This window comes from Molossus molossus, unplaced genomic scaffold (assembly GCF_014108415.1).
Source record: "Molossus molossus isolate mMolMol1 unplaced genomic scaffold, mMolMol1.p scaffold_m16_p_18, whole genome shotgun sequence".
Taxonomy (NCBI): Eukaryota; Metazoa; Chordata; class Mammalia; order Chiroptera; family Molossidae; genus Molossus; species Molossus molossus.
In genome coordinates, this window is record NW_023425353.1 from 10,297,555 (window position 1) to 10,321,981 (window position 24,427).

General features: G+C 44.5%; 1 protein-coding gene across 2 annotated transcripts in view; it reads right to left on the reverse strand.

Annotated features, from left to right (window-relative positions):
• Positions 1–297: 297 nt before the first annotated feature.
• SYNPR (synaptoporin) overlaps positions 298–24,427 on the reverse strand; it is a 292,925-nt gene continuing 268,795 nt past the window's right edge. For both annotated transcript variants that reach the window (XM_036267541.1, XM_036267542.1), the window contains 2 exons: positions 9,335–9,526; positions 298–2,063 (listed from right to left, as the gene is read on the reverse strand). In XM_036267541.1, coding sequence (XP_036123434.1) covers positions 1,806–2,063; positions 9,335–9,526 — 450 coding nt within the window. In that variant the 3' untranslated portion in view covers positions 298–1,805. The remainder of the gene's footprint in view (positions 2,064–9,334; positions 9,527–24,427) is intronic.

Consider the following 24,427-nt stretch of genomic DNA (forward strand, 5'->3'; position numbering starts at 1 on the left):
TGCATAGTGATGGGTATATAGAAGGTTCTAGAACAGTGCAATGAATGAATGAACACTACTGACCTCATGAAACAAAGACAGGGTAAGAGATTGGAAACATTGTGCATTTACCTCTTTTTCTGTAATTAAAAACACTTTTAAAAATATTTTTTCTTTATTAATTTTAGAGAGAAAGGGGGGAGAGAGAGAAATAGAAACATCAATGAGAGAAAACATCAACTGGCCGCCTCCTGCATGCCCCCCACTGAGGATCGAGCCTACAACCTGGGCATGTGCCCTGACCGAGAATTGAACCAGTGACCTCTTGGTGCATGGGTTGATGCTCAATCAGTGAGCCACATTTGACAGGCTACATTTACCTCTTGTTCTTTTGTTGTTAAAGCTAAAGCAGGTTCTATTGTGATTCTCCATTATCCAGCCGGCATTGTATGTAATAACTTTATTAAGGTCAAATAGATATCACAATACATATTTATCTCAGAGGATCCAGACACTGGTTACAGATATCATCTAACACTTTTTTTGTGTGTGTTAAAGTGTTTCCAACATCACAGATCACACAATGAGCTTGTACATTGATACCAACTTTTATCTAGAAACATAGATTTCCCTCAAATTTGACCCTGGTGCTTCAACTGAGTTAAAACAAAGAGTCAGAAATTGGCATTTTCTTGATAATTCATTCATTCTAAGGAATCTTTCATGAAAACCCTTTTGAGATATGGAGTGGCTCATGAAAGTAACTTTTAATTTACGGGTAACATTAAAATTAGAATTAGTAATTAGTAAGTTGAGCCAAGACTTGGAAAATTTAATAACTGAATTGAAGAACATATTAACTTTATGAACAAATAGGATTTAAAAGTTTAGCTCGTAGTCTAGGTTCTACAGAGTATCCTCTTTAATATGTCAACACAATAGCTTCTTGTCTACGGTGTCTGATATCTGCATTGCTATTATTCTAAGAAAACAGCACTTTATAAGCACAAACAGTTATTGGGACTTTTGTTCTTGGTCCATAGGATAAGATTCACAAAATACCATAGAAAGTTACAAGAATGTAAATATTTAGCTAAGTAAATAGGATAAATATTGGGCAATTATCATATTAACACTGAATATCTACTAATGGGGAAAAAAGAACCCCGAACCTTAGATATAATGCATTCAGAATTGGTGAAGCCAGAGAAACAAAGTTGCAAGTATACAAAGTATGAATGTACTTTTTGAAATACCCATTTAACAAATTCATGGTGCAAACTGGAAAATTCTCATGAGTACCACTGAGATGTTCATTTTGTGAGAAAATGCCTATTCATGCACTAAATCATATGAGTATTGATTCATCAAGTAAAAAAAAGAAAAAAAACAGAGTAACTGTCTGAAACAAATACTTAGAGATTCACAATCCTATAGGGCCTAAAACTAAAAAATAATACATGCACATTGTGATACACCAAATTGTCTTATAGAAACCATTAAAATGCATAGGAAAACCTCAGTGCTATTTAGTTTACTTTATGCATATTACATACTAGAGACTCATACTAGAGACATAGAAAACGACCATGAAAGTATCTGTGTATATAACAAGGTACAATATCCAGTTAGCCATCTTTGATGAATAATAAATCTCATGTCATCTCTAAGTACTGTTTATCATGACACAGGCCTTAATGAGGATTACAGATCTCTGATTTACATTCAACACTCTCTGCATTAATAAGTGACTGAAACTCTTAAAAAATTCTTCTGCCGCTGGAAGGTGGTGAGGCTATCTCCAGAAGAATGCAAGAACTACCCTGTTAAATTGGATTGGCAAAGGAGGCAGGGCCACTGGACTGTTGGCCAAACTCATCGGAGGACAGCCCCAGACTGGCCTGCTGGCTGTACCCCGCTCCGGACCCATAGCTGTCTTGGTTGTACCTGCCTTGGTTATAGCTGCTCGCGTGCTTCTCCATCGGGTCTGGGAGATATCTCTGTCCTGAGGAATGCCAGCCGGTCTCCTTGAAGACAAACCAGATGTTTCCAGCCCAGAGGATGAAGTTCAAGAATCCAAAGACCTGAAGGAAAAGCAAAGCAAGTGAATTAATGAAATGCATAGAAAGCCGAGAAAAATCTCAATTTCAGAAAAGTCCTTCACAATACAAAAGGTCACTGTTCACTCCAACGCCGAGGACACCTGACTGCTGCTGAGTGCCTCCCACGCGTGGGCACTGCGTGCAGCTTGTGTGTCCGTCCAGCTCATCTAAGAGGAAGGTGCCATTATCATACCACATCAAAGGTGTGAAAACTGAGGCTAGGCAAGGCTAAGGACCTTGTTCAAGGTCACCTGACTTGGTAAGCAGGAGCTCTCAGATTCAAAGCCCTTTTCTGTCTGACTCCATAGCCTGAGCCTTTACCAAAATCTCCCCGAATGGCCATTCCTTACGGTGTGTAGGACATCTCCAAGGGGTACGGGGTTATTTTCATTTTAATGATGGGGCATTAATTCATAAGGTTGCCTTCACTTCATGGTTAGAGATACCACTTTTCAAAGTATTGTAATGATATAAAGGAAATGAGTCCATTGACGAAAAAGCAGGACTGAGCAGTGGTGCGGGGAATGCAGACAAGGAAGTGCGTGATGGCGTGCAGACAGGTTGCCCCTCTGAGTAACTGTCCCTCTGTGCCTCTCACATTCCGGAGAGAACACTGAGCCCAGACTAGGCACAAGGTGCAGGCTTCCGAGAGGCATGCAGTGTTTTCCCAAGAACCGGTGGAGGTCCTTCCTATGGAAATTCCTCTCATTCTCCAGAAGTGTGTCCTTGGCGAGTCAGAGGACCAGGTGTCAAGTTGGATGAAGCAGAAGTGTTCGCCGCTGCCAGAGGCCCAGACACAACAGCGGATCTGCGACCCCCAGAGCAGACTGGTTGGCCTGGGAACTAACCCCAGTCCGTCTGGTGGAGACAGATCACAACAGCAGCGTACACAGCTGTAATGACGTTAAAAGTACATTTAGTAACCACTCCAGCACGACACTGACCCATCAAAATGGACTTGAGCCGCAGCCCTGGAGCAGGGTTACTGGGAGTTGTGAGGAGTCGAAATGTATCCCTGGGTTGCTGAATGGTGGGGGGTCCAGGATGCCCTGGGAGTGCGAGTGGGCAGCTGGCATGGCCAAGATGAGTGGTCTTGGGGGCTTGGAGCACGACCTACTTACCAAAGAATTTCAATATTTTAGCAGCAGTAGAATCGGGCGGACCAACTGAATATCAGCCTTGGAGTGGTGCCCACAGGCGTTGGAATCAGGGTGGCCTGGGCTCGGCAATTTCTTGCTCTATGACCTTAGACAGGCAGGCAGCCTCCGAACTCAGCATTTCGTTCTCCTCATATGACATGAAAACAGTTATTCCCTCCGTGGGGGAAAGACGCGCACAAAGCAGCTAGACAGTGTCGCGCACCTTAGTCGACGCTCACAGATGGCTAAGTGATGCTCTGAAACACCTCCTCAAATACCTCCGTGACTTGTTTTCAGCTGACTCTTTTGCTGCAGCGTGAATTGCAGCAGGGCTTGGCCAGCGAGGCCATGTTCTCGAGGATGTCAAGAGCCCAACCTGAGTATCTGGGCCCCTAATTGATTGACTTGAAGACTGGCTTATCCAGACCCCCTCCCCTCCTTTCCTTCTTTCCTCTGTCCCATTCCATCCTCTTCCTCTCCTTGAACGTTGACTGACCTGTGCTGTGCTCTAGGTTCCTTGCTGAGGGAGATGAAAAACATAAATAAGGCGCTTGTACTAGTGTAATAGCTGCATTATCAGCATGAATTGGGTAATCACTGACATAACTGCAATTTACGTATAGGTCCTTTTAACTATATAATAACTAGGATATTTCCCATCAAAGAGGCAATCTTGGTTAAATTGTGCTTCTGTAAGTATATGTCAATATTATATGTAAGTAGAAAAAATTATCAAGGAATCTTTTCATCTATGAAGGCCTGGCTCTGCCGGGGGCTCTAATTCTGTGTTTTCTATTCATTGGTCTCTTTCCCCCCCCCATGATGCTTGGTTTCTAAAACAGGAATGTTCTTTTGTTGTGCAGAAGCCTTTTATTTTGATGTAGTTACATTTGTTTATTTTTGTCCTTTGTTTCTCTTGCCCTAGGCGATGCATTGGTGAAAGTTCTGTTGGTGAGATGTCTGTTTGCTGCCTACGTTTCCTTCTAGAATTTTCATGGTTTCACGCCTGAAATACCAATCAGAAAGAATATATGCACCCCTATGTTTATAGCAGTGCTATTTACAGTCGCTAAGATCTGGAAACAGCCCAAGTGTCCATTAGTAGACGAATGGATAAAAAAGTTGTGGTACATATACACAGTGGAGTACTATGCAGCTGTAAGAAAGAAAGATCTCTTACCCTTTGAGATGACACAGAATGACCTGGAAAGTATTATGCTAAGCAAAACAAGCCAGTCAGAGAAAGACAAGTATCATATTATCTCACTTATACACAGAATCTAATGAACAAAATAAACTGACAAACAAAATAGATCCAGAGTCTTGGAAGCAGGGAACAGACTGAGGAACCTCAAAGGGAAGAGGGGAGGGAGGCGAGAAGAGATAAACCAAAGAACTTCTGTGCATATATGCACAACCAATGGACACAGAACATGGTGAGGTGAAGGCAGGGGGAGCGTGGGAGCTGGGAAGAGGGGGTCAATGGGGGGAATAAGAGGGAACATCTGTAATATTTTCAACAATAAAGAAATTAAAATAATTAAATAACTAAATAAGGAATGCTCAGGAAGAATATAGAAATCAGAAGAAACCTGAAACACTAATTTGAAAGAATATATGCACCCCTATGTTGACTGCAACATTATTTACAATAGCCAAGATTTGAAAGCAGCTCAAGTGTCATTAGTAAATGAATAGATAAAAAAAACCTGTGGTATGATTGCACACTGGAATATTACTATGCAGCTGTAAAAAGGAAGAAAATGTTACCCTTTTGTAACAGCATGGATGGACCTCGGAATGTTATGCTACGTGAAATAGGCCAGTCAGAGAAGACAAGTACCATATGATTTCACTCATACGTGGAACTTAATGAACAAACTAAACTACCAAGCATAATAGAGACAGACTCATAGAGAGAGAGAGAGCAGACAGGTTGGGGTCGGGCGGTGGGACTGAGCAAAAAAGAAGAGAGAGAGAGAGAGAGAGAGAGAGAGAAAGAGAGAGAGAGAGAGAACTGAGGGACATGGAAAACAGTATGGTGTTTGTGAGGATGGAGGTCAATAGAGGGGATAAATGGTGATAGAAAAATGAAATAAAATAGAATATGTATCTGCAAAAGTAAATAAATAAACTATTACCAACTTAAAAGAAAAATGTAAACAAGGTTTTCCTGTGAGCGTATCTAAGGAGCAGGGATACCTTACTCTATTCTTACCACAGAGATAGCAGATCTCATGGTTGGCACATTTTAGGGGCACACAGGCCCTTGAACATTTTTGTGCCATTGTGTTGCAACTTAAACTGGAGGTAGGATTTTGACTCGGGCTCAGATGTGAGGACAAGTAGCATGAGAAAGGAGGAGGAGATAAAATCTAGAAGATCGGAGAGAATGTGTCAAGAGAAGCTGGAGAAACAGACGTGGAAATTATGGACAGAAGGGCAGTGAACTTTTGTAAGGATAGCCAAGAGATTAAAAACCATTCTCTCTTTTCATTCCCTTGTGAGGTTCTAACACCAAATGAAATTTAAGGAAATAAATGCATTTTTGTAGCAGCTTTTCTTGGAAACTTACTGAACATTTGCCACCTGCCAGGCACTGTGCTAAGCTAAGTACTTGTGTATTAATGCACCAAATCCTCTCAACAGTCCTGGGAGGGCTCTCACAATATCCCAGTTTGCAGATGATGAAGGAACTATAGAATTTTTTTTAAATCCTCACCCGAGGACATTTTTTTTTTTAATCAGAGCAGGAGGGAGAGAGGGAGGAAGAGAGAGAAACACCGATGTGAGAGACACACATCAACTGGCTGCCACTCACACAACCCCAACCGGGGCCAGGGACAACCGAGGTATGTGCCCTTAGTGGGAACAGAACCCAGGACTCTCTGGTCCGAGGGCCGATGCTCTAACTGTTGAGCCAAACCGGCCAGGGCGGAACTATGGATTTATAGATGATATAACTGAGTTAGAAAGCGTACTTTGTCTGAGACCAGTCAGTTACTGAGCAGTGGAGCCGGAACCCAAGCCCAGCAGATCAGCTGCAGAACCGAGCCCTTCACTGCTCTGAGTGGCAACAGCGATAGGAGAACTTGGCTCGAGTCTGGCATCGCTTTAACCGCTTGAGAAGCCCTAGCAAATCCCTTCAGCTCGGCTCCCTGCATTTGAAATGTCTGGATGGTTCACCTACCTATTATTGTTATGGTGAAATTATAGATGCCAGAGTGCTTTGCAGAAAGTAAATTGTTACTCAGGTAGAAAATAAAGTTATTGCTTGAACCATTAACTTGTAGAGGTCATCTTTCAGGGTATCTGTCTGGCTCCTTCTTCAAAACCTACACTTGCCCAACAGGATGGGTTCTGTGACCCATGTCCCATTGCACAATTGCTCCCATCCCCCAGACAAACTGATGAGACCAAGGTGAACACCTGGCCCAACACGGGCTGATGACATTCCACCAGAAATCTTGGATTAGACCTGAGTGACTTTTGCTCAGTTCAAGATAGTTCTTTCTTTCTTTCTTTCTTTCTTTCTTTCTTTCTTTCTTTCTTTCTTTCTTTCTTTCTTTCTTTCTTTCTTTCTTTCTTTTCTTTAATGATTTTAGAGAGAGAGGAAGGGAGAGGGAGAAAGAAAGATAAAAACATCAGTGAGAGAGAACATTGATTGGCCGCCTCCTGCATGGCCCCCACTGGGGATTTGGCCCACAACCTGGGCATGTGCCCTGACCAGGAGTTGAACCGGTGACCTCTTGGTGCATGGATCGATGCTCAACCACTGAGCCACACCGACTGGGGCCAACCTAGTTCTTTAAGAAGAAACATAAACTCAGGAACTATAGGGTGGCATTCTTCTCTTGTGTGAGCAAAAGAAAAAATTCCATCTGATAAGAGGGAATAATGTAGCACTCACGCAGACAGAACCAGAGATGAGGGAGGAGGGGACAACTGTTCAGTTTCCTGCCAGCTTTCCAAGTCCTGGCCCTGGGTTCTGCCCTTGGAAGACACATTTTAAGTATTTTTTCAATTCTTTTCTATTTTTTGTCAAAAGCTAGTTCAATATGATTTAAAGCCAAACAAGTCTGTAATGAAAAGAAAAAAAAAGGCTGCAGTTTGGCAGATGGGCATACTTCCCCTCTGCTCTCGGGATGTGATTGCCTTCACAGAGCCGAGTGCAGTCAGTGACCAGAGCGCCGTCCTGGAGCTCGGCATTCTGAGCAGAACCACGCAAGGTTAGATGCAATTGCCATCGATCGCAACTTGATGAGACCATTCTTCAGTGTCTGGCATCTAGAACCTCGGTCCTGCTCGAGATGCTGTTTTTTTTTAGAGCCTGTTTCTTCAGGTCTCATCATTTTTCTGAGCTACTTCCCTGCTGACGTAAGTCAGGGTCAGTTTCTGTTTCTTGCAACCCTAACATTCTAATGCATACAGACACTGATGATAGAAGAGGGTGTGCAAAGAATGGATTTCAGGGGTATAGGGATTGTTTTGCATGAGCCAGTTTGAGCTGAGTTTTCCTGTCACTAGGAACTGGAAGACCTTGATGGATATGGACCCATAAGTATAACAAAACCAGTCCTATCCCGTCACACCTCGTATTATTTGGTTTCCATCCATGCTCAGGTTTGGTTTTAAGAGATACATCACATTGCATCTCATTCCTATATCTTGGTCTAAAACTTCTTAGAGACATCAGAAATAAAATTAAATGGACTGTGCAGGTTGTCATAATTTATATAGATTATTCATTAAACTAAAAAATACATCAAATAACTTTAACTTTGTTTTCTTAGACTTTGAGATCATGGTTACATGAACTTGTATCAAGTACTGCCTATAAAATTACAGAAGCAGTGGAATATATTTTAATGTACACCTTAAAGTGTTTATCCACAGGTGTGGCCAACAACAAATAAAAATGGCTATAAGCCCTGGCCACTGTGGCTCAGTTGGTTGGAGCCTTGTCCTGTACACCAAAAGGTTGCTGGTCGGATCCCCTGTCAGGCACATACCTAGGTTGCAGGTTCGAACCCTGGTTGGGATGCATACAGGAGGCAACTGATCAATGTTTGTCTCTCACATCAATGTTTCTCTCTCCCTCTCTCTTAAATCAATCAATCAATCAATCAATCAATCAATCAATCAAACAAGCAAGCAAGCAGTCAATTGCTGTGAGACACTGATACATAGTCTATTTCTATGTTCACTATGTTACCCAGGCAAGATTCACAGCCAAATTATCAGGAGCTGGATAGCAATCCTCTTTTCTTCTTATAAACCTCCTCAGATTAAATTTCAGAAAGGTGAAGACATGTCAGTTAACCTCGAGGCAAAGTGAATTATTTTCTGGGGTTGCTAAAGAATGTTTTCCTTCAGCAAGCACTGTTGTGTCATTTATTCTTCGATAACTACTATTTATTTTGCTGCCATTACAGCTTCTGTCTTTCTCAGACATAGTTTCTTTCTTTGGAATAACATAAGTTCTTATGCTCATAAAATCAGAATCCGATTTAGTGACCCTGCTGTCAGATTTTCTTCCTGAAAGAGTTATCCATTTGATGATAACATTTGACTTTAGTTGAACAGTTATCAAGCAACTAAACTGGACGCATGGAGAAGATAAAAAATGACCATAACAATTATAAGTGCTTTCTTATGGGATGCATTTCTTTCTGTATCCTATCAGGTCTGTATATTTTTCTTCAGACAGTCAGTTGGATGTATTCTAGCTATGCATGGTTTGAACAATATTTTCTCCCCAGGGAAACTTCATGCCATCAAATATTCCCTTTTAACTTCTGGCAGGCTTCAACCTTAACGTTCAGATTTTACATCGGCTTCGGGCTTAGAATTTTGACTTGACTGTCATTCAAGCAACAGTTGCCAATACCTGCTGAGTTCTTATTAAGAGCTGTGTAATTGGCAGCATTGACGTCTATGGACTCTGACCATAGTAACTTCAAGACCAAGGATCATCTTGCATGCGGAATGAAATATCACCTGTTAGACTGGCCTAGTTTTGGAGGCAGAAATTTCCCAGATGACTTCTGAGATGTTTTATTTGCTTGACTGGCAAACAAAGCTTTGGGAGGTAAGGCACAGGTGAAAACATACCACAGAAGTGTTCAAGCTGGACATCACAGGGCTGTGGACAGCCATGCATTTGTTGGACGACTGTTTGCAAGCTGACATCAGTAACAATACTTCTTTGGGATCTGTCGCGACCTTGACATCAGACAGTCCTTTCGCCCAAGCAGATGAACCCACCAACCACAAGAATGAAAAGACCACAGTGACGATGAAGTCCTACAGAAACAAACAGAAAGATAAAACAGTGAAAGAAATGTGAGTTCTAAAAGCAAATCATTTAGTTCATATAACTATTCGGTTTGCCTTTTGGAAAATTCCAAGATGCCATAGCATTGAAACCAGGGAAAAGTGGAAAAACAACGACTAAAAAGTTTGTGACATTACATTTATATTTCTATAAAATAAATGATAGTAATATATTTTGTAAAGCTTACTGTATCCCAGGAATGATGCTAAGTACTTATAACCCTCATCTAACTGTTCCTACAAGACCCCTGTACGGAGGGTGCAATCATTATCCCGTTCGCACATGGCCAACCCTGACAGATGGGGGGACAGCTTCTCTGAGATCCCCACAAATGAGTAGTGATGGTCAGGAGTGAAACCCGGGCAACCCGACTCCTGAGCCCATGTTCTTAACTATCATGTTATGATTTCAAACATTTAGAGAGATTTGCTAATTGGTAAAGATCCTGGATGGCCATATTCATTCATTAATTCATTCTTTTAACAAACCTAATGGGACTGTGCTAAGTGGGAGACAATAATAGCTATAATGTTTTGAGTGATTTTTTTTTATAGGTGAGAGGATTTATATGGCATTTTCCATAAAAATATCATGTCAAAGAGCATTTTTAGTGTGATTTTGAAGATGAGGAAACTGAGGCCCAGGTATATCAGGCAACACCTGGAAAGTAGCAGAGCCAGCAGACCTGAGAAAACCATCTGATATGAGTTCAGGGGAAAGAAGCTTCTTTATTCATATCAAACAGAATCACAATGATGTAAGAGGATGAATATTTTAAAGAAGCCTCTCCAAGTTTCTCACGTGAGTCAAAAGCTCAGCCTTTTGTCAGGTAGACCTGGGACTGGATCCTGACTTTGCTGCTTACTAGCTTTGTGTCGCTGGGCAATTTGCCAGACTACTTGAAGCCTCAGGTTAGCTCTGTAAACGGGGACAATAACACTGCTTGTCTCACAGGGTGGTTGTGAGGACGGATCATATGTGTTTGCTTCTTTCCTCTAAGATGTCAGCTCCATGAGAGCAGGGACTTTGTCTACCTTGCTCATTCCGGGTCTTGGCAGAAAAGGAGCCATCAACATTTGTTGAGTAAGAGAATGAATGAAAGAACATGATCCCAATTTTGTTAAAAACATTTATAAATAAAAACAGATATGGTCCCAGTATCCATTCTGTTGGAGGAGAGACCTTGCTCAAATAATCACAGAAGAATGTGTACCAGAACATGGTGCCGACGGCTTTGCCGGAGGAGGATTCGGTGTCTTGGAAACAAACAAAAATGTGCGTGGGGCACTGGCTAGTCGAGGGGTCTGGGCAGCTGCACAGAGCAGGTCGCAGCCAGGGTCCTTTTGGGTTTGTCCCTTGGGTGGTTTTCAAAGCAGACTCATGTTGAATAATAAATCAAAGTGGCTTATCTGGAAGGCCTATGAATTAGCCTCTAGAGGGAGTTTGGGCTTCTCTTGACTACCAGCTTACCCCATGCCCGAGGAGTTTGCTCGTTGGCACTGGTCAGGACTGAGAAGGCTTACTGGGCCACGCTGCCAGCAGAAGGAATGTTTAAATGCCAGGAGGGAAAGACCGCTTGTTTACTAGGAATTTTGGCTGCTGAGGCCGAACTTGCTCCCCCACAACCCTCTTCCTCTTTGAAAGCCCAGCAGCAAACGAACTGGCCCCGGAGTAAAGAGGTCTGGCTGGATGTGTCTACATATCTAAATGTTGGCAGAAAAGTATGCCTGGCTTTCTGACCCCTTGCACTCCAGGAGTTTGAGAGCCTAGACTCAGCCCGGGCTGTTCAGGGTTTTCAGTGAGCGCCGGGGTCCGCAGGAAACGGCATTCTCTCCCAGCGGTTGGTTATTGCTTTTGCTGCATTGACCCATAACTGCAGAAACAACTAAGATGCCCAAGTCCTGGACCAGAGGTGAGGCAACTGTTGAGACCAGTTTGGATGCCTTAAGAATAACTGGGGGAAAATCACATTTGTAGTGTGAGTCAAGGATGAATCTGGAAACTCGGAGATGCTTATTGAGCCTCTAATCAATCTTTTTATTTTTATGTATTTGTTAGCACTTCCAAAATATTTTGGAGGCTGCCATTGAACCAACTAGACGAAAATGGCAAAATGTAGGCAATTACCCACCAGCTTTGTCTACCTGACATGAAACATCTGGCATTGCAAACACATTTGGAAAGCACCAGCTGCCAGGCAGCGTGCAGCTGGGGCAGCTGGAGGAGTGAGGCATGCCGGGACGCGGCAGGAGGCACAAAGCCCAGAGCAGCCAGGCCTGAACTCCCGTTCACATGTACCCTGGGCTGCGCTGTTCTCCTGTCACGTGAACAAAGCTATGCCATCACAGGTTTCTGTATATCTAAAACTTGGGAGGTATACATGATATCACACTTAGACACACACACACACACACACACACACACACGTTAGAGAAAGAAATAACACATAACTACCTTTTTTCTCCACACAATGGCAAAGAGTAAAGTCATGGATAATTAAAATATCAGATAATCCAAAGTCATTTCTTAATTTGTCTCAATATTTTTAAGTGGCCCCCACCACCAACCTATATTTAAAAATGGATGTGTCTTATAGGAAATCACGCGAGTAAGCTACACGGAGAAATTTACTTGGAAACGCCGCCAGACCTTCTGACCCTGCTCTGTGCGCTCGCGCCAGCGCCGCCCTGAAGCTGGGAAAGTGCACGAGTTACATAATCTTCGCGTGGGCAGGAGCTGCCAGAGACATGCAGGCTGTCAAACGCTCCTCTGAAAACATAATCCTGTTAATGCGCTGCTCTACGCTGCCGATTATCTCCCGCGTGGGACAGGGGAGCGTTGATACGCACGGCTGGAAATAATGCAACAGAGAAAAATGGATCAGGGATTTTTAAATTCTCTGTGCTCCACTGTTGATATCTGTAACCCGAACTAGGACGGCCTAACTTAGAGGGTGACTGTGAAAATGAAATTTGGATGAAAGTGTTCAGCAGGGATGCTGGAGCATTACAAGAGTTGAATTAAAGGGTGGGGTGATGATGGTGGTGAAGATGATGTAATCTTGAAGCATGGCTTGATTTTTCTCATTGCCAATGGCGTTTGAACATACACTCAGCTGCAGGGATTTAATTTGCTTTTTCAATCTGTATTCTGATGTCCTTTTGAAAAGAGTTTCATCTGCTGAGGTTAAATTCGTATGGCCAACATTTTGCTAATATAGGCTAAATTTTGAGCCTTTGGTTCTTTGTGTAGGTAGAGCTTCAAACCTACTTTGCAACAATGGGGCACACGCACATTGTGTGTGCGTGTGTGTGCGTGTGCGTGTGTGCGCGTGTGCGCGTTTCATCTGGTTGCAGTACATGATTGGAGAAGAACTGGGGTGACTGGGTTGAGACATGTAAGGCCCTCGAAGGAGCCTGCCCGGGAGAATGGCTCCATCGCTGCTCCGTTCAGAATGCACATCGTATGCGCTATTTCAGCTCTGTTCACAAGTTGGTCTCATTTCACTAGACTGTCATGTTTCCTTGGGGATGGGACAGTCTTAAGCACTTGTGTCCCTAGTGTCTCGCCAAATATCCGCCACGTGTACAGCTTCTCATGGACATCCCCTGAATGTGAGCAGAAAGGATAGAGTCTTCACGTTTGGCTGAGTCACTCAGAGGGAAAATCATTTGGATTTCAAATATTTTCCTGTTTCCTAAATTAGCACAAAGATATAAGAAACTCATAACACTGACTGCCTATAAAAAAATGAAATGACTGGAAGATAGGGATGAGAGAAGGTTCTGGGGGTTTGTTTTATTATTTCCTTTATGCCTACCTTCCTTCCACCCCCGCCTGGATACCCTTTTAATGACTGGATTAGAAAATTTTTGCGCAATTTTAGAATAGACTTACTTTACTGGATTTGACCTTTGAATCTTCTGTTTAGGGGAATGATTATGATTATATTTTACACTCCCCTCTCACAAACATTTTTTTTTTTTTTGCAAGTGAGCAAAAGGTGTTAGCTCAGTTAGGTTCATGAAAAGAGCTGCTATTTTTTAAGCATGCCTCATGCCTTTCTAGAATTGAAGACCCATTATCCTGTCATGTTTCAACCCATCTGTCAGCCTGCAACAGATGGTTCGGATGAAGAACTTCGGAAATGTCGGGAGGGAATGATTCTGCACATCACCCTCCACAGCTGAAACTCGGCCCAACTTCAGGACAGGCCTTCCCCGCCTCCCCACTCTGCACCCAGGTGAGCGCGAGGGAAATATTACATTTGAATTACAAATTAGACACCATTCTTCAAAAAGATGCCTACTAGATTGACAGGTGTTGGCTTTCCTCTGTCAGTTGGAGCGCAGACAGACTGGCTGTGTGGCCTTGGACTATTTCTTTGACCTTGTAGACCTTTATTTCCTCAACTGAAATAGTAGAGAATTAATAGCTTGTCCTAGAGAGTTATTTATTGCAAAAATGAGAGAAAAAAAGGATAATCTGTGGAACAATATCTTACACAACCAGGCCCAGGATAAGTTTTCACCATCAGTTCTTCCCCCATTTCTTACTATGTTTATTCCACATCAAAGGTTCTGTGTCTCCGGCGGCAGGGTTGGGCCGGGGCACAGGACAAGGAGGGCGCAACGCTGGGGGCGTCACTCTGCAGTGCGTGCTGTGAACCCACTGGAACGCTGTGCTGGTGTTTGATGTGTGACCATGAGGATGGATGGGCAGACACGTGGAACTGGAATGGCATGACGTCCTCAGAGGTGCATGTTTTTGTAAGCCTGGTGGTAAGGGGGCTTTCTGCCCAAACCCTCTTAAAGAGAGCGATCACACGTTTTCTTGGTTTTCACTTTCAGTCTGGATGAAATAAATGTTTGTGATTTTCACCCTGTTTAGGCATAAATATTAGTTGAATCATAACTATGTTTCATGTTTTATTTAGCTGATTCCACTTCAGTTTGTCACTTCTGTCTTATTTCCAATATGTAACTGTTGGACTTGGACACCATAGTTTCTCGCAGTGGATTCTGGGGATCATCGTCTCCCTGGTCCCTGTGTCCTGTTTCTGTAAGTGCTGAGGTCTGTGCAGAGAGGTGGTGGCGGCCTGAAGGTTTTGAGAGCAGTGCGTGTCCCAGAGCAGGGCGTGCCAGGCATCTCTGCCACAAGTGTCCTGGCATCTTGTTGAAAGGCAGGCTCTGATTCAGGAGTCTGGAGTGGGTCTGAGAGTCTGTCTGTTTCCAGACACTTCTGCGTGCTACGAGGGCTGCTGGTCCAGGGACGAACTTTGAGAAGCAAGGTCCAGCCTATGAGGAAACTTCCTCCATGAAAGCGTCCTGTCTCCCCCCACGCCCCCACCCTCCGGGCTGCCCCTCACCACCGCAAACATTGCCCTGGGGGGTCTCATGTTCCCTACGCAGTTTTTAGATCAGTCTCTCGTTACTTTCTCTCTTCTAATGTTTATTGAGGAATTTCTATATACCAGACACTGTGCTCAGTGTTATCCTCATTATATTCTCAGTGATAAGGTAGGTACTGTTACTACCATGAATTAACCGGGGGACGACAGAGGCACAGACAGGGAAAGTAAGCAAGTGGCAGAACCAGGACACAAAGGCAGTTTGACTCCAGAGCCTGGGCTCTCGGTCACCCAGGCTTTGTTAAGGTTGTGCCTCACTGTAATGGTGTCCGATGTTGGCACAATTTCTGCGACACCCATTCCAGCCTCATGTCTGACACATCTAGGCAGATAGAGCACAAACCCCTTACATGAATAAAGATGAAACACAGATATGCTGTTTTTATCTTTCTTTTCCTGTATTTTTTTTTTTTTTTTCCTGAACTAGCTGCTTAATAAAAGCTGTGGCACTGAGCATTTGGGGATTAGGACTAACGATATGAGACCAAAATCCAACAATCCGCACTTCGATAAACCACGTGTTCTTAGAATCTGGTCGTGAGTAGTTCTGCCCTGTGGGCACCATTTGACCTGTGTTATATTAAGATCTGTTACAAAGAGATCTCATTACATGCCATATTGTATCCTGTTGATGAGAGGAAGAAATTAACTATTTAAAAAGTGAACGTTCAATATAAGATATTCCTAATCTCAATGAGGACGCTGATTCCATACAAATTTGCAGAAATTAGCTGAAGATGTAATAACCTTGTACCGGTTGGCAGAGATGCCCGTTAAGTGCCGCTCATAATATCTTATCATTTCTTTTTTTAATTTTGTTTTTATCCTCACCTGAGGACATTTTTGCATTTATCTTCAGATAGAGCAGGAGGGAGAGAGAGAAACATTGATGTGAGAGAGACACATTGACTGGTTGCCACCCCACAACCCCGACCGGGGTCTGGGACGAACCACAACCAAGGTCCGTGCCCTTAGTGGGAACCGAACCGGGGACTCTCTGTTCTGCGGGCTGACGCTCTAACCACGAGCCAAACTGGCCAGGGCTATTTCTTTTTCAAAAAAAATATTTTCCACTATCACCAAAAAGAAACTAAATAGAAAGCATTTGTGTGTTTGTTTGTTTTTGTTGTTCAGAGCACAAAGAAAGCTGCCCCCGGAGCTAAGTAGGCACCATCCTGGTTCCACATTTCAGGAAGCACCCATTCCACTCACGCACCATGGCAACAGTACTACTATTGGAAAACACCCGGCAAATAAACATGTTGCAGATACTTTATTTTGGTGATTTTGAGAGAACGCAAAAGCCAAATTATGGTACCTGTTAAAGTAATTGTGTACAGTGTAAGTTAAAAAGAAATGCACACTTGCAGTGATGATACTCTTCGAAAATGGATTGAAAATGTGAGAGCTGAATCATGCACAGTGGAGATGGGTTCTAAAACCCTTTTGTAGCCCTGGCCGGTTTGGCTCAGCGGTTGGAGCATCGGCCTGCGGTACAGAGAGACCCGGGTTCGGTTCCCGCTAAGGGCACGTACCTCGGTTGCAGTTTGTCCCCGGCCCTGGTTGGTCATGTGGTTGGCAGCCACTCGATGTGTCCCTTCACATCAATGTTTCTCTCTCTCTCTGTTCCTCTCTCTCCCTCCCACTCTACCTGAACAAAAAATGGAAAAATGTCCTCGGGTGAGGATAAAAAAAAAAAAAATCCTTTTGTAATGAGAAAGTCACCAAGAGTCCAAACAACCTTTGATAAACCTTTCAAGTCTCCCCTCGTGAGCCGTGTCCTGGCTTTTGTGGACACATCAAGTGTGGGCTTGTGTAGGGGCGTGGTGAAACGCACAGCTCTTTGCACGCTGGAACGGATTCGGTGCAGGGAGATGCTCTCGCTGCGGAACCACCGAGGAGCCGAGCCGAGCCGGAGCAGGCAGCTGTGTGGATTCTTCTCAAAGGGAGGGCAGACAAATCGCCTGCGGGCTGGAGGTGTATTGTTTCCTTTTTCCTCTACATCTTTCTTGTGCATGTGCTGTTAGTTTTCGCCTTTTTAATTTTTATTTTTGGATAAACACATACTGTTAAGTGAGCATATGTGAAATGCACACGTGGCCATGAGATTTGTTTTGTTTTGGTGACATCCTCCCGGCCCACCTTAACCACAGGTCTCAACCTAGTGCTCCTGTGAAGCAATTTATGAAGTGTCCATTTGGAACAGAGGCTGGATGAGCCTTTCTTTCTGATTTAGTACGTAGCTTTTCAGACTGCACTCAGGACAGTGGTAGAACAGTCCTTGGAGATACCCTCTTTACCACTTCCCTATTTCTTGCTTTGTTTTTAATTTATTTACTTAAAAACACTTTGTTTTTTTAGAGAGAGAAGAAGGGAGAGAGAGAGAAACAGCTATGTGAGAGTGAAACATGGATGCGTTGCCTCCTGCACGCCCCCTACTGGGGATGGAGCCTGCTGGAACCGGCAGCCTTTCCGTGTGCAGGACGACACCCAACAATTGTGCCACTCCAGCCAGGGCTAGAAGGACAGTAGAGCATAGGGGTAATTGCTACAATTCTGCAGTCAGTTCTGGATTCTTCATTGCTGATTATGACTTTAGCCAAGATCCCTAAGTCTTCTCAACCTCAATTGCCCTAGCTGTAAAATGGGAGAAAATAACTATGTTATACAATTGTTCTGAGGATTAAATGAGATATAATATGCAAACATTCATTACATGCCTGGCTTATGGCAAATACTCAATAAACACGAACTGTTAGCATTATCTCCAGGTATACCAGACACAGGTAGAATTGCTTAACAATGAGACTTCATTTTCAAGAGTGACTTTCCAAAGCAGACCTGGAATGAGAACAGCCCACTGGCTTTCAGGACTGACTGAAAGTGGTAACTAAATCTAAGTAGCATTGACACCGTGTTAGTAAAGGCTGATATTAGCATTAAGTCATTGCCTCGGTCTCTCGGGAGCCAAGCAGCAGATGCCCGCTGAGCTCTTGCCTCTGAAGCATTTGTACTGCCCTGTGTGCCAGGCTCTGCAGGTATTTCCTTCCACCGGCGTCTGCATCTCCTCCGCCCTGAGCTCCCCACAGGCCACCTTGGCTGAGGATTTGTATTGCTATGAGCAAAGAATAGTTATTAAAGTATTTTCGTGAGTCACGTTTTCAGTTGCCCCAGAGCACTTCATTCCATGCATTTTGGCAAAGAAACAGACTTTCCCACAAATAAGGTTGTGTTTGCTAAATCGCCTACATTTTATCCAAACAAATATATTTTCCTCAAGGCAAGGGGAACTTTCTTGAAAGTGTGAGTTTTATTCTAGAGGTTTTGATGGCTTTTATTTATTAAAAAAAAAAAAAGCAACAGAGTAGAGAGCTTTGTTTTTCTAATATTTACTGACTTCTTTGTTTCTAAACACAAAGTGGATGAGAGGACTGATGTTTCCTTGGCCACTGCAGAGCTCCTTGCTCAACTGGGTCATAGAATCGCTATTTTTAAGCATGAATGGTGCTCACTTTGGCAGCATGAATGGGAAGACCTTTCAAATAAAAATTCACATTTCATTTTTAATAATTTAAAAATAGAACAGTCCTCCACGGCACCCTCCCCCACCACGCTCCAGGGAGGTTGGCTTTTGGGGAAGGGCGAGGAGAGAATGGGAGGTCGTGGTCACACTTTCAACAAGGAGTGACAGTGGCCTGGGTTGTGGAAGTGGCAGCTGGGTTCAGGGAAGAAATGATCAGGAGATGGATGAGTGCAGTTTAGTGAGGAATTCGATGTGGAGGCGGGAGAAGGTGTCACGCGAACACCCAGGTTTTTGGCGGGAAGACAGTGCCATGCAGTCCCCAGCGCCGGGGACCTGCAGCTCCAGCACCCCCGAGAGCAGCCCCCAGGGAGGCGGGTCGTTCAGGGCGCAGGCAGGCCAGCCCCTTGGATGCTTATTTTACCAACACACAGTTCTGGGCTCTATTTACCCATTAAAATTATACACATGAAAAGAAGTACCACTGTATTACTAAATCTTCATTTGGGCTAGGAATGAGGAAGGGAAAACACTCATTTGTTCAGTTTAAAACCTTTCAGGTGGAAGATGTGATGGTCCGAACTACCACCGTAAGTTCTTCAGAGTTCCCCCGAGAGTCTCTCTCCTGCTTATCCCTAAAGCGTGGCAGTCTCTGAAGGCACAGCCCTCTTCTCACATTCTCACACACGCGTGGCCTTATCTAAATTCCCGATCTGCACCCCGCGTCTTTGCTGCTATCCCCACGCTTCTCCAGTTCACCCACATTGGAAGGAAGTCCTTGTCTCTCCCTCTAGTTCCTGCATCTGCAGGTGCCGTTGGGCTGGCAACTCCCAGGTCCCACTGCAGCCTGCCTGAGCGCCCTCCCTACCCCCCCCCCCCCCCCCCCCGCGCCTGTGCTGTGGGGCAGCGCAAGTGCTGACGGCCGGCCAGATCCCGGGGCAACAGATCTGATTTCACTTCTGGCTCAGCCACACACTCACCAGCCGTGCTGCTGACCTGGGGCCTCGTTTGAAATGGGAATAAAAAGACTTACCTCATAGGATTCCTGTGGCTTTCTGTGAGCCTGAACCAGATACTGCACGGCAAGCACTTGGTTCCGTCCTGGCTCATAGTAAGTGCTCGTGAAAGGGTTTGCGTAATGATTAGAGTCTTACTGCTCTTTCTCTCTTTAAAAAACACGTTCTTATTGATTTTAGAGAGAGAGGAAGGGAGAGGGAGAGAGATAGAAACATCAATGTGAGATGTTTGCCTCCTGCATGCACCTCGACCAGATTGAACCTGAAACCTGACTGGGATCGAACCTGCGACCTTTCAGTGCACGGGATGTTGAGTCAATCAACTGAGCCACAACTGCCAGGGCTTACTGCTCTCTTTAGACTATTTCAACAGTCTCTTAATCAGCCCCTTTACTGCTATTACCAGCTAATTATTTAGTTACCATGAAGTTTATATTTAAAATTTTTTAAAATTAATTCTCACCCCTCAAGGATATGTTTTCATTGATGTTTAGAGAGGGAGGAAGAGAGAGAGAGAGAGGGAGAGAAGCAACAATGTGCGAGAAACATTGATCAGTTTTTTTCTGCGCGGGCCAGAATGCGGGGTGGCGGGGTGCTGGTGGTGGTGAGACTGAACTCACAACCCAGGTATATGCCCTGACCAGGAACCAAACACTCAACCTTTTGGTGTATGGGATGATGCTTCAACTAACTGAGCCACCCGGCCAGGGCAACATAAACTATTTATTTATTTACTTATTTATTTTAAAAATGTTTTTTTTTTATTGATTTTTTAGAGAGAGAGAGAGAGAAACACTGATGAGAGAGAAAAGCATTAACATCAACTGGCTGCTTCCTGTATGCCCCCTACTGGGGATTAAGGCTGAAACCTGGGCATGTGCCCTGCCTGGGAATCAAACCAGCAACCCCTTGATGCATAGGTTGATGCTCAAGCACTGAGCCACACCAGCTGGGCATTGTAAACTTTTTAAAGCACAGGTTTACTAATCCCCTCTCCAACTGAAAACTTGCAGTTGAATAAATTAAGTATCTTAGTACTCATCCTGCCTTGGAAATTTTTTTTTTTTGAGGTGGAGGCAAGCATCAGAAATTTTTTATAGAATATAAACCTGTGCTCCACAATTAGGCTCTTCCCACCTTTTTAAAATTAATTAATTAATTTTTTAATCCTCACCCTAGGATATTTTTTCATTGATTGTTAGATAGAGTGGGAGGGGGAAGGGAAAGAGAGAGACAAAAACATCGATGTGAAAGACACATTGATCACCTCCCGCATGATCCTGCCTGGGGCCGAGGATTGAACCTGCAACCCAGGCACGTACGTGCCCTTGACCAGGAATTGAATCCGAGACTGTGGTTTATGTGCCAAAGCTCTAACCGCTGAGCCCCACAGGCCAGGGCTCTTCCCACCTTTAATAGCCTCATCTCCTAAGTCCTTCACCTTTAAATTACACTCACCCTCACACACACATACACACATGCACACACAGTCACATACACACTCACACATACACAGACACACAGTCTCTCTTCTTCTGCATCTGGTCCCTTATTCGACTTCCTTCCTCTTGGAAGAAGCTTCTTTCTTTCTTCTTTCTTCCTATTTGCTTTTCGTGTCTTCTGGCCTTGGCACGGTGAATCACATAACCATGCAGCTAGGACTCTTCATCCTCCCCTCCCTCTGGGCCTCCGAGCCTAGCATTTCCAACGAAGGTTTCTCCATAACTGTTTGCTGAATTCACTCGGGAAGGTTTCAGCCTCTAGGATGGGAGCGCAGACAGGCAGGCAGCACGGCAGCACTGCGCTCCCCAGCCGCCCGCTGCCCGGCTCACAGCCTCCCTGCAGCCGAGCGTGAGAGTCGACGCAGTGCCGTGGTCTCAGAGTGCCTGCGCCCAGGTCTGCCACCGCACCTTCCATGGCACACTCCGCACCCGTGGGCCTTCGGTAACATTCGCCACCGGACAGTTTAGACCAGAGATTTAAAAAGGGGTCCAACCAGTTTGACTAGTTAATAATGGAGGCATTTAGGGGTAGAGTGGGTGTGGAACGGGCTGTCAGAGGGTCACGGGTTTCTGAGGCCCACCTGTGTCCTGGGAACACGCTCCCGGGACTGCAGGAAGACAGGCCTCTGCGTGGCCCCCCAGGTCTGGCCTGACCAGTGGGAAGCGGAATGCGGGCCCAGTTTTAAGGAAATCACACAGCTACTTCTTGAAACTTGGAAAGTCATTCCAACTGAGAATTCCCTTCATAACTCTGGGTGAGGGAAATGGCCAAGACTTTTCTAAAATCAGCACCAGTTCCTTATCCTTCGACAAATTGCCAGCTGGCGTTCCTTGTCCTCGCAGAAAGCCGGCTGGAAGAGTCGGTCAGACGCCAGCAGGACCCCAGCCTGAGAGCTTCGCTCGGTGTCGCACTCACAAACCACCTCTCCACACAGGTGACGGATGCCGTGAGTCCTGCGGCGAGGCGGACCTCACCTCGTCCAGCAAGAGCCGGAGGTTCCAGGCTCATGGGGGTTTCTCGGCTGCAGCACTGTCAGATGGGACTACAGAATAAAGAAACTTATTTTACCTAAAATTAAAAATAGTAACTGTACTCTCACTAATACTTGCTCCTAATAAAACCATGACACTTTGGATCATAAAGAAGTAGGCATTGATTTTTCACAATAACTGCCCTAAAGATGATAAACAATTGGTTTTTACTGAAAGAGAGTTTAATACAAAAGGAAATAATGTTAACTTGAAGCCTCAGTGTCTTTCTTTCAAAGTCTAGGATTGGAGAACTCAGAACCACACTCCCAGTCTTTATTTCACTTCTGGGCGTTTCTGCACAAAAGCTTCCCGAACCCCTACAAAGTGTGCTTGCTGCTGAAGATAATCCCCACCCCCCCCCAAAAACCCACAAGGCTAGACCTTCCATTGTGTTTCTATGGGCTTGATGGTTAAATTTCTTTTGAGTAAACTGACAGTCTGTTTAAATATTACTTGCTCTGCAAAACTTTGCCCACAATCCCAGGCAGTTAGGCCTGCCTTTCCACAGGGTAGCTCCGAGCTGTGGGAACCATATCTTGCAAAGGTTATTTTTATTTACAATCTTTAACTGGTTCTGGTGCAGAGAGGACCCCTTGGTGGCCAAGCAAAGCTAATGGGTGTGGATAAGCAAGCTAAGACGGTGTACATCTTTGCGATAAAAAAGGGAGCAGAGAAATCACAGAAGAAGGAAAATCCAGGAGGCTGGAGAGGCTGGTGGGCGGAGGTTCAGGAAACAGTAGAGAAGTTGTAGACCTCAGAGCACTTAGCAGAGGGTGTGTGAAACGCAGCCTGGAATGAAGAACAAGCCTCTAACAAGGTTTCATGTATTTATTCTTATTAATGTTTTACGCTGTGATATGCCATGTAAACTTCACCAGCTCCCAGTGCAACCTTCCAGATGCCTAACTCGTAGCTCCTGGGTGTGGTGCTGGATTCCACTGAGCACTGGCGCCTGGCTGTGGTGGGTGCTCGGTCACGGGTGGGCTGAAGCCAGGAATGACCAGAAACGTGTCCTGGTTTGTGTGATAGGCCTGTTGCTGGGTTTCACCAGCTGCCCTGCCTTCATTATTTGAAAGCGCTCACTTTCATTTTCAAAAGTGTGTCTATTTGAATGATAAATTATAAGGCCACACAAAATAGCTTTTATGTTACTGTACTTTGAAGACCAGACATATTTTATTCCTGAATTGCCTGTTTACCTATCTCCACCCCTGAAATCATGGGCTCCCTGAGGGAGAGGTTATAATCTTCATTCATTCATTCAACACTGTGTACTGACTTCTGTATTATGTGTTAGATGCCAGGGTACAGCAGAAAGTAAGAAATGGTCTCTGCATGCAAAGACCTTACAATATGGCGGGTCAGGCTGGTGTGTAACTAATCTTACACCAGAGTAACAAGGCTCACAGCAGGGTTCGTCCACACCTGCACTACTGATGTTTTGGATTGGAAAATTCTTTGTCGTGTTAGGGTATCCAGGGCACCTAGAATGTCTAGGGGCATTCCAGGACTCTACCACTAGGTGCCAATAATATCCCCTCCAGCAGTGACAACCAAAACTGTTCCGACAGTGCCACAATTCACACCCCATCCCCACCGTCTCTCCTGGTCCCTATCATTGACAACCACTAGTCCTAATTAAGGCCAGACCCAAGGCATCATGGCAGAAACGCCAAACTCAGATCTGGGCAGAGTCTTGTTAATTCTTCATCCTCAGTCCCTGGTTGATGCTTAGTACGTGCGTGATGAGGGAATGGAGTGCATGATACCATGCTGTTCTTCAGGGTTCTTGGAACAGAACCTAGTAAACTAGGGGGGCATTCAAGTATGAGGCCATAGACAGAATTTGGCCAATAAATTTTACTCAGAATCACCTACCCCAACATAGTTCCCAGAAACACCTTACATAGCCCCAAAAGGACTTGACCCCAAAATGTCACAGTTCAGATTCCCTTGCAATTATTTTCATGTTAATAAACACTGACTGTCAAGCACTTTGGCAAATATCAGGTACATGAAATGTTGAATAGTTATTATAAAGCCGCATAAATATTTTAGATTTAATCATCCACAGCAGGGAAAGAAAAGAGCTCAGATTCTAAGAGGGGAAAAGAAAAATAACCCTGACATTCAACTAATGGCTTCACCAACTGATGTACCCACCTGGGAGCTTGAAACCTAGTGCCTGTTGGAAGTAAATGTTCTTTGCAAAATAGAGTTAAATCTATCACAGCTTTGTGGCGGTGTCCTGTCCTAGGTCAGCTATTGTTTCGATGTAAACGAGGACAAGCAAAGGCACAGCACAGGCCACACACTCATCCAGCCTCCGCCCTGAGCCAGAGACGGAATAATGGGGGCAGGGTTGCAACACGAGCCGATCCACTCATTGG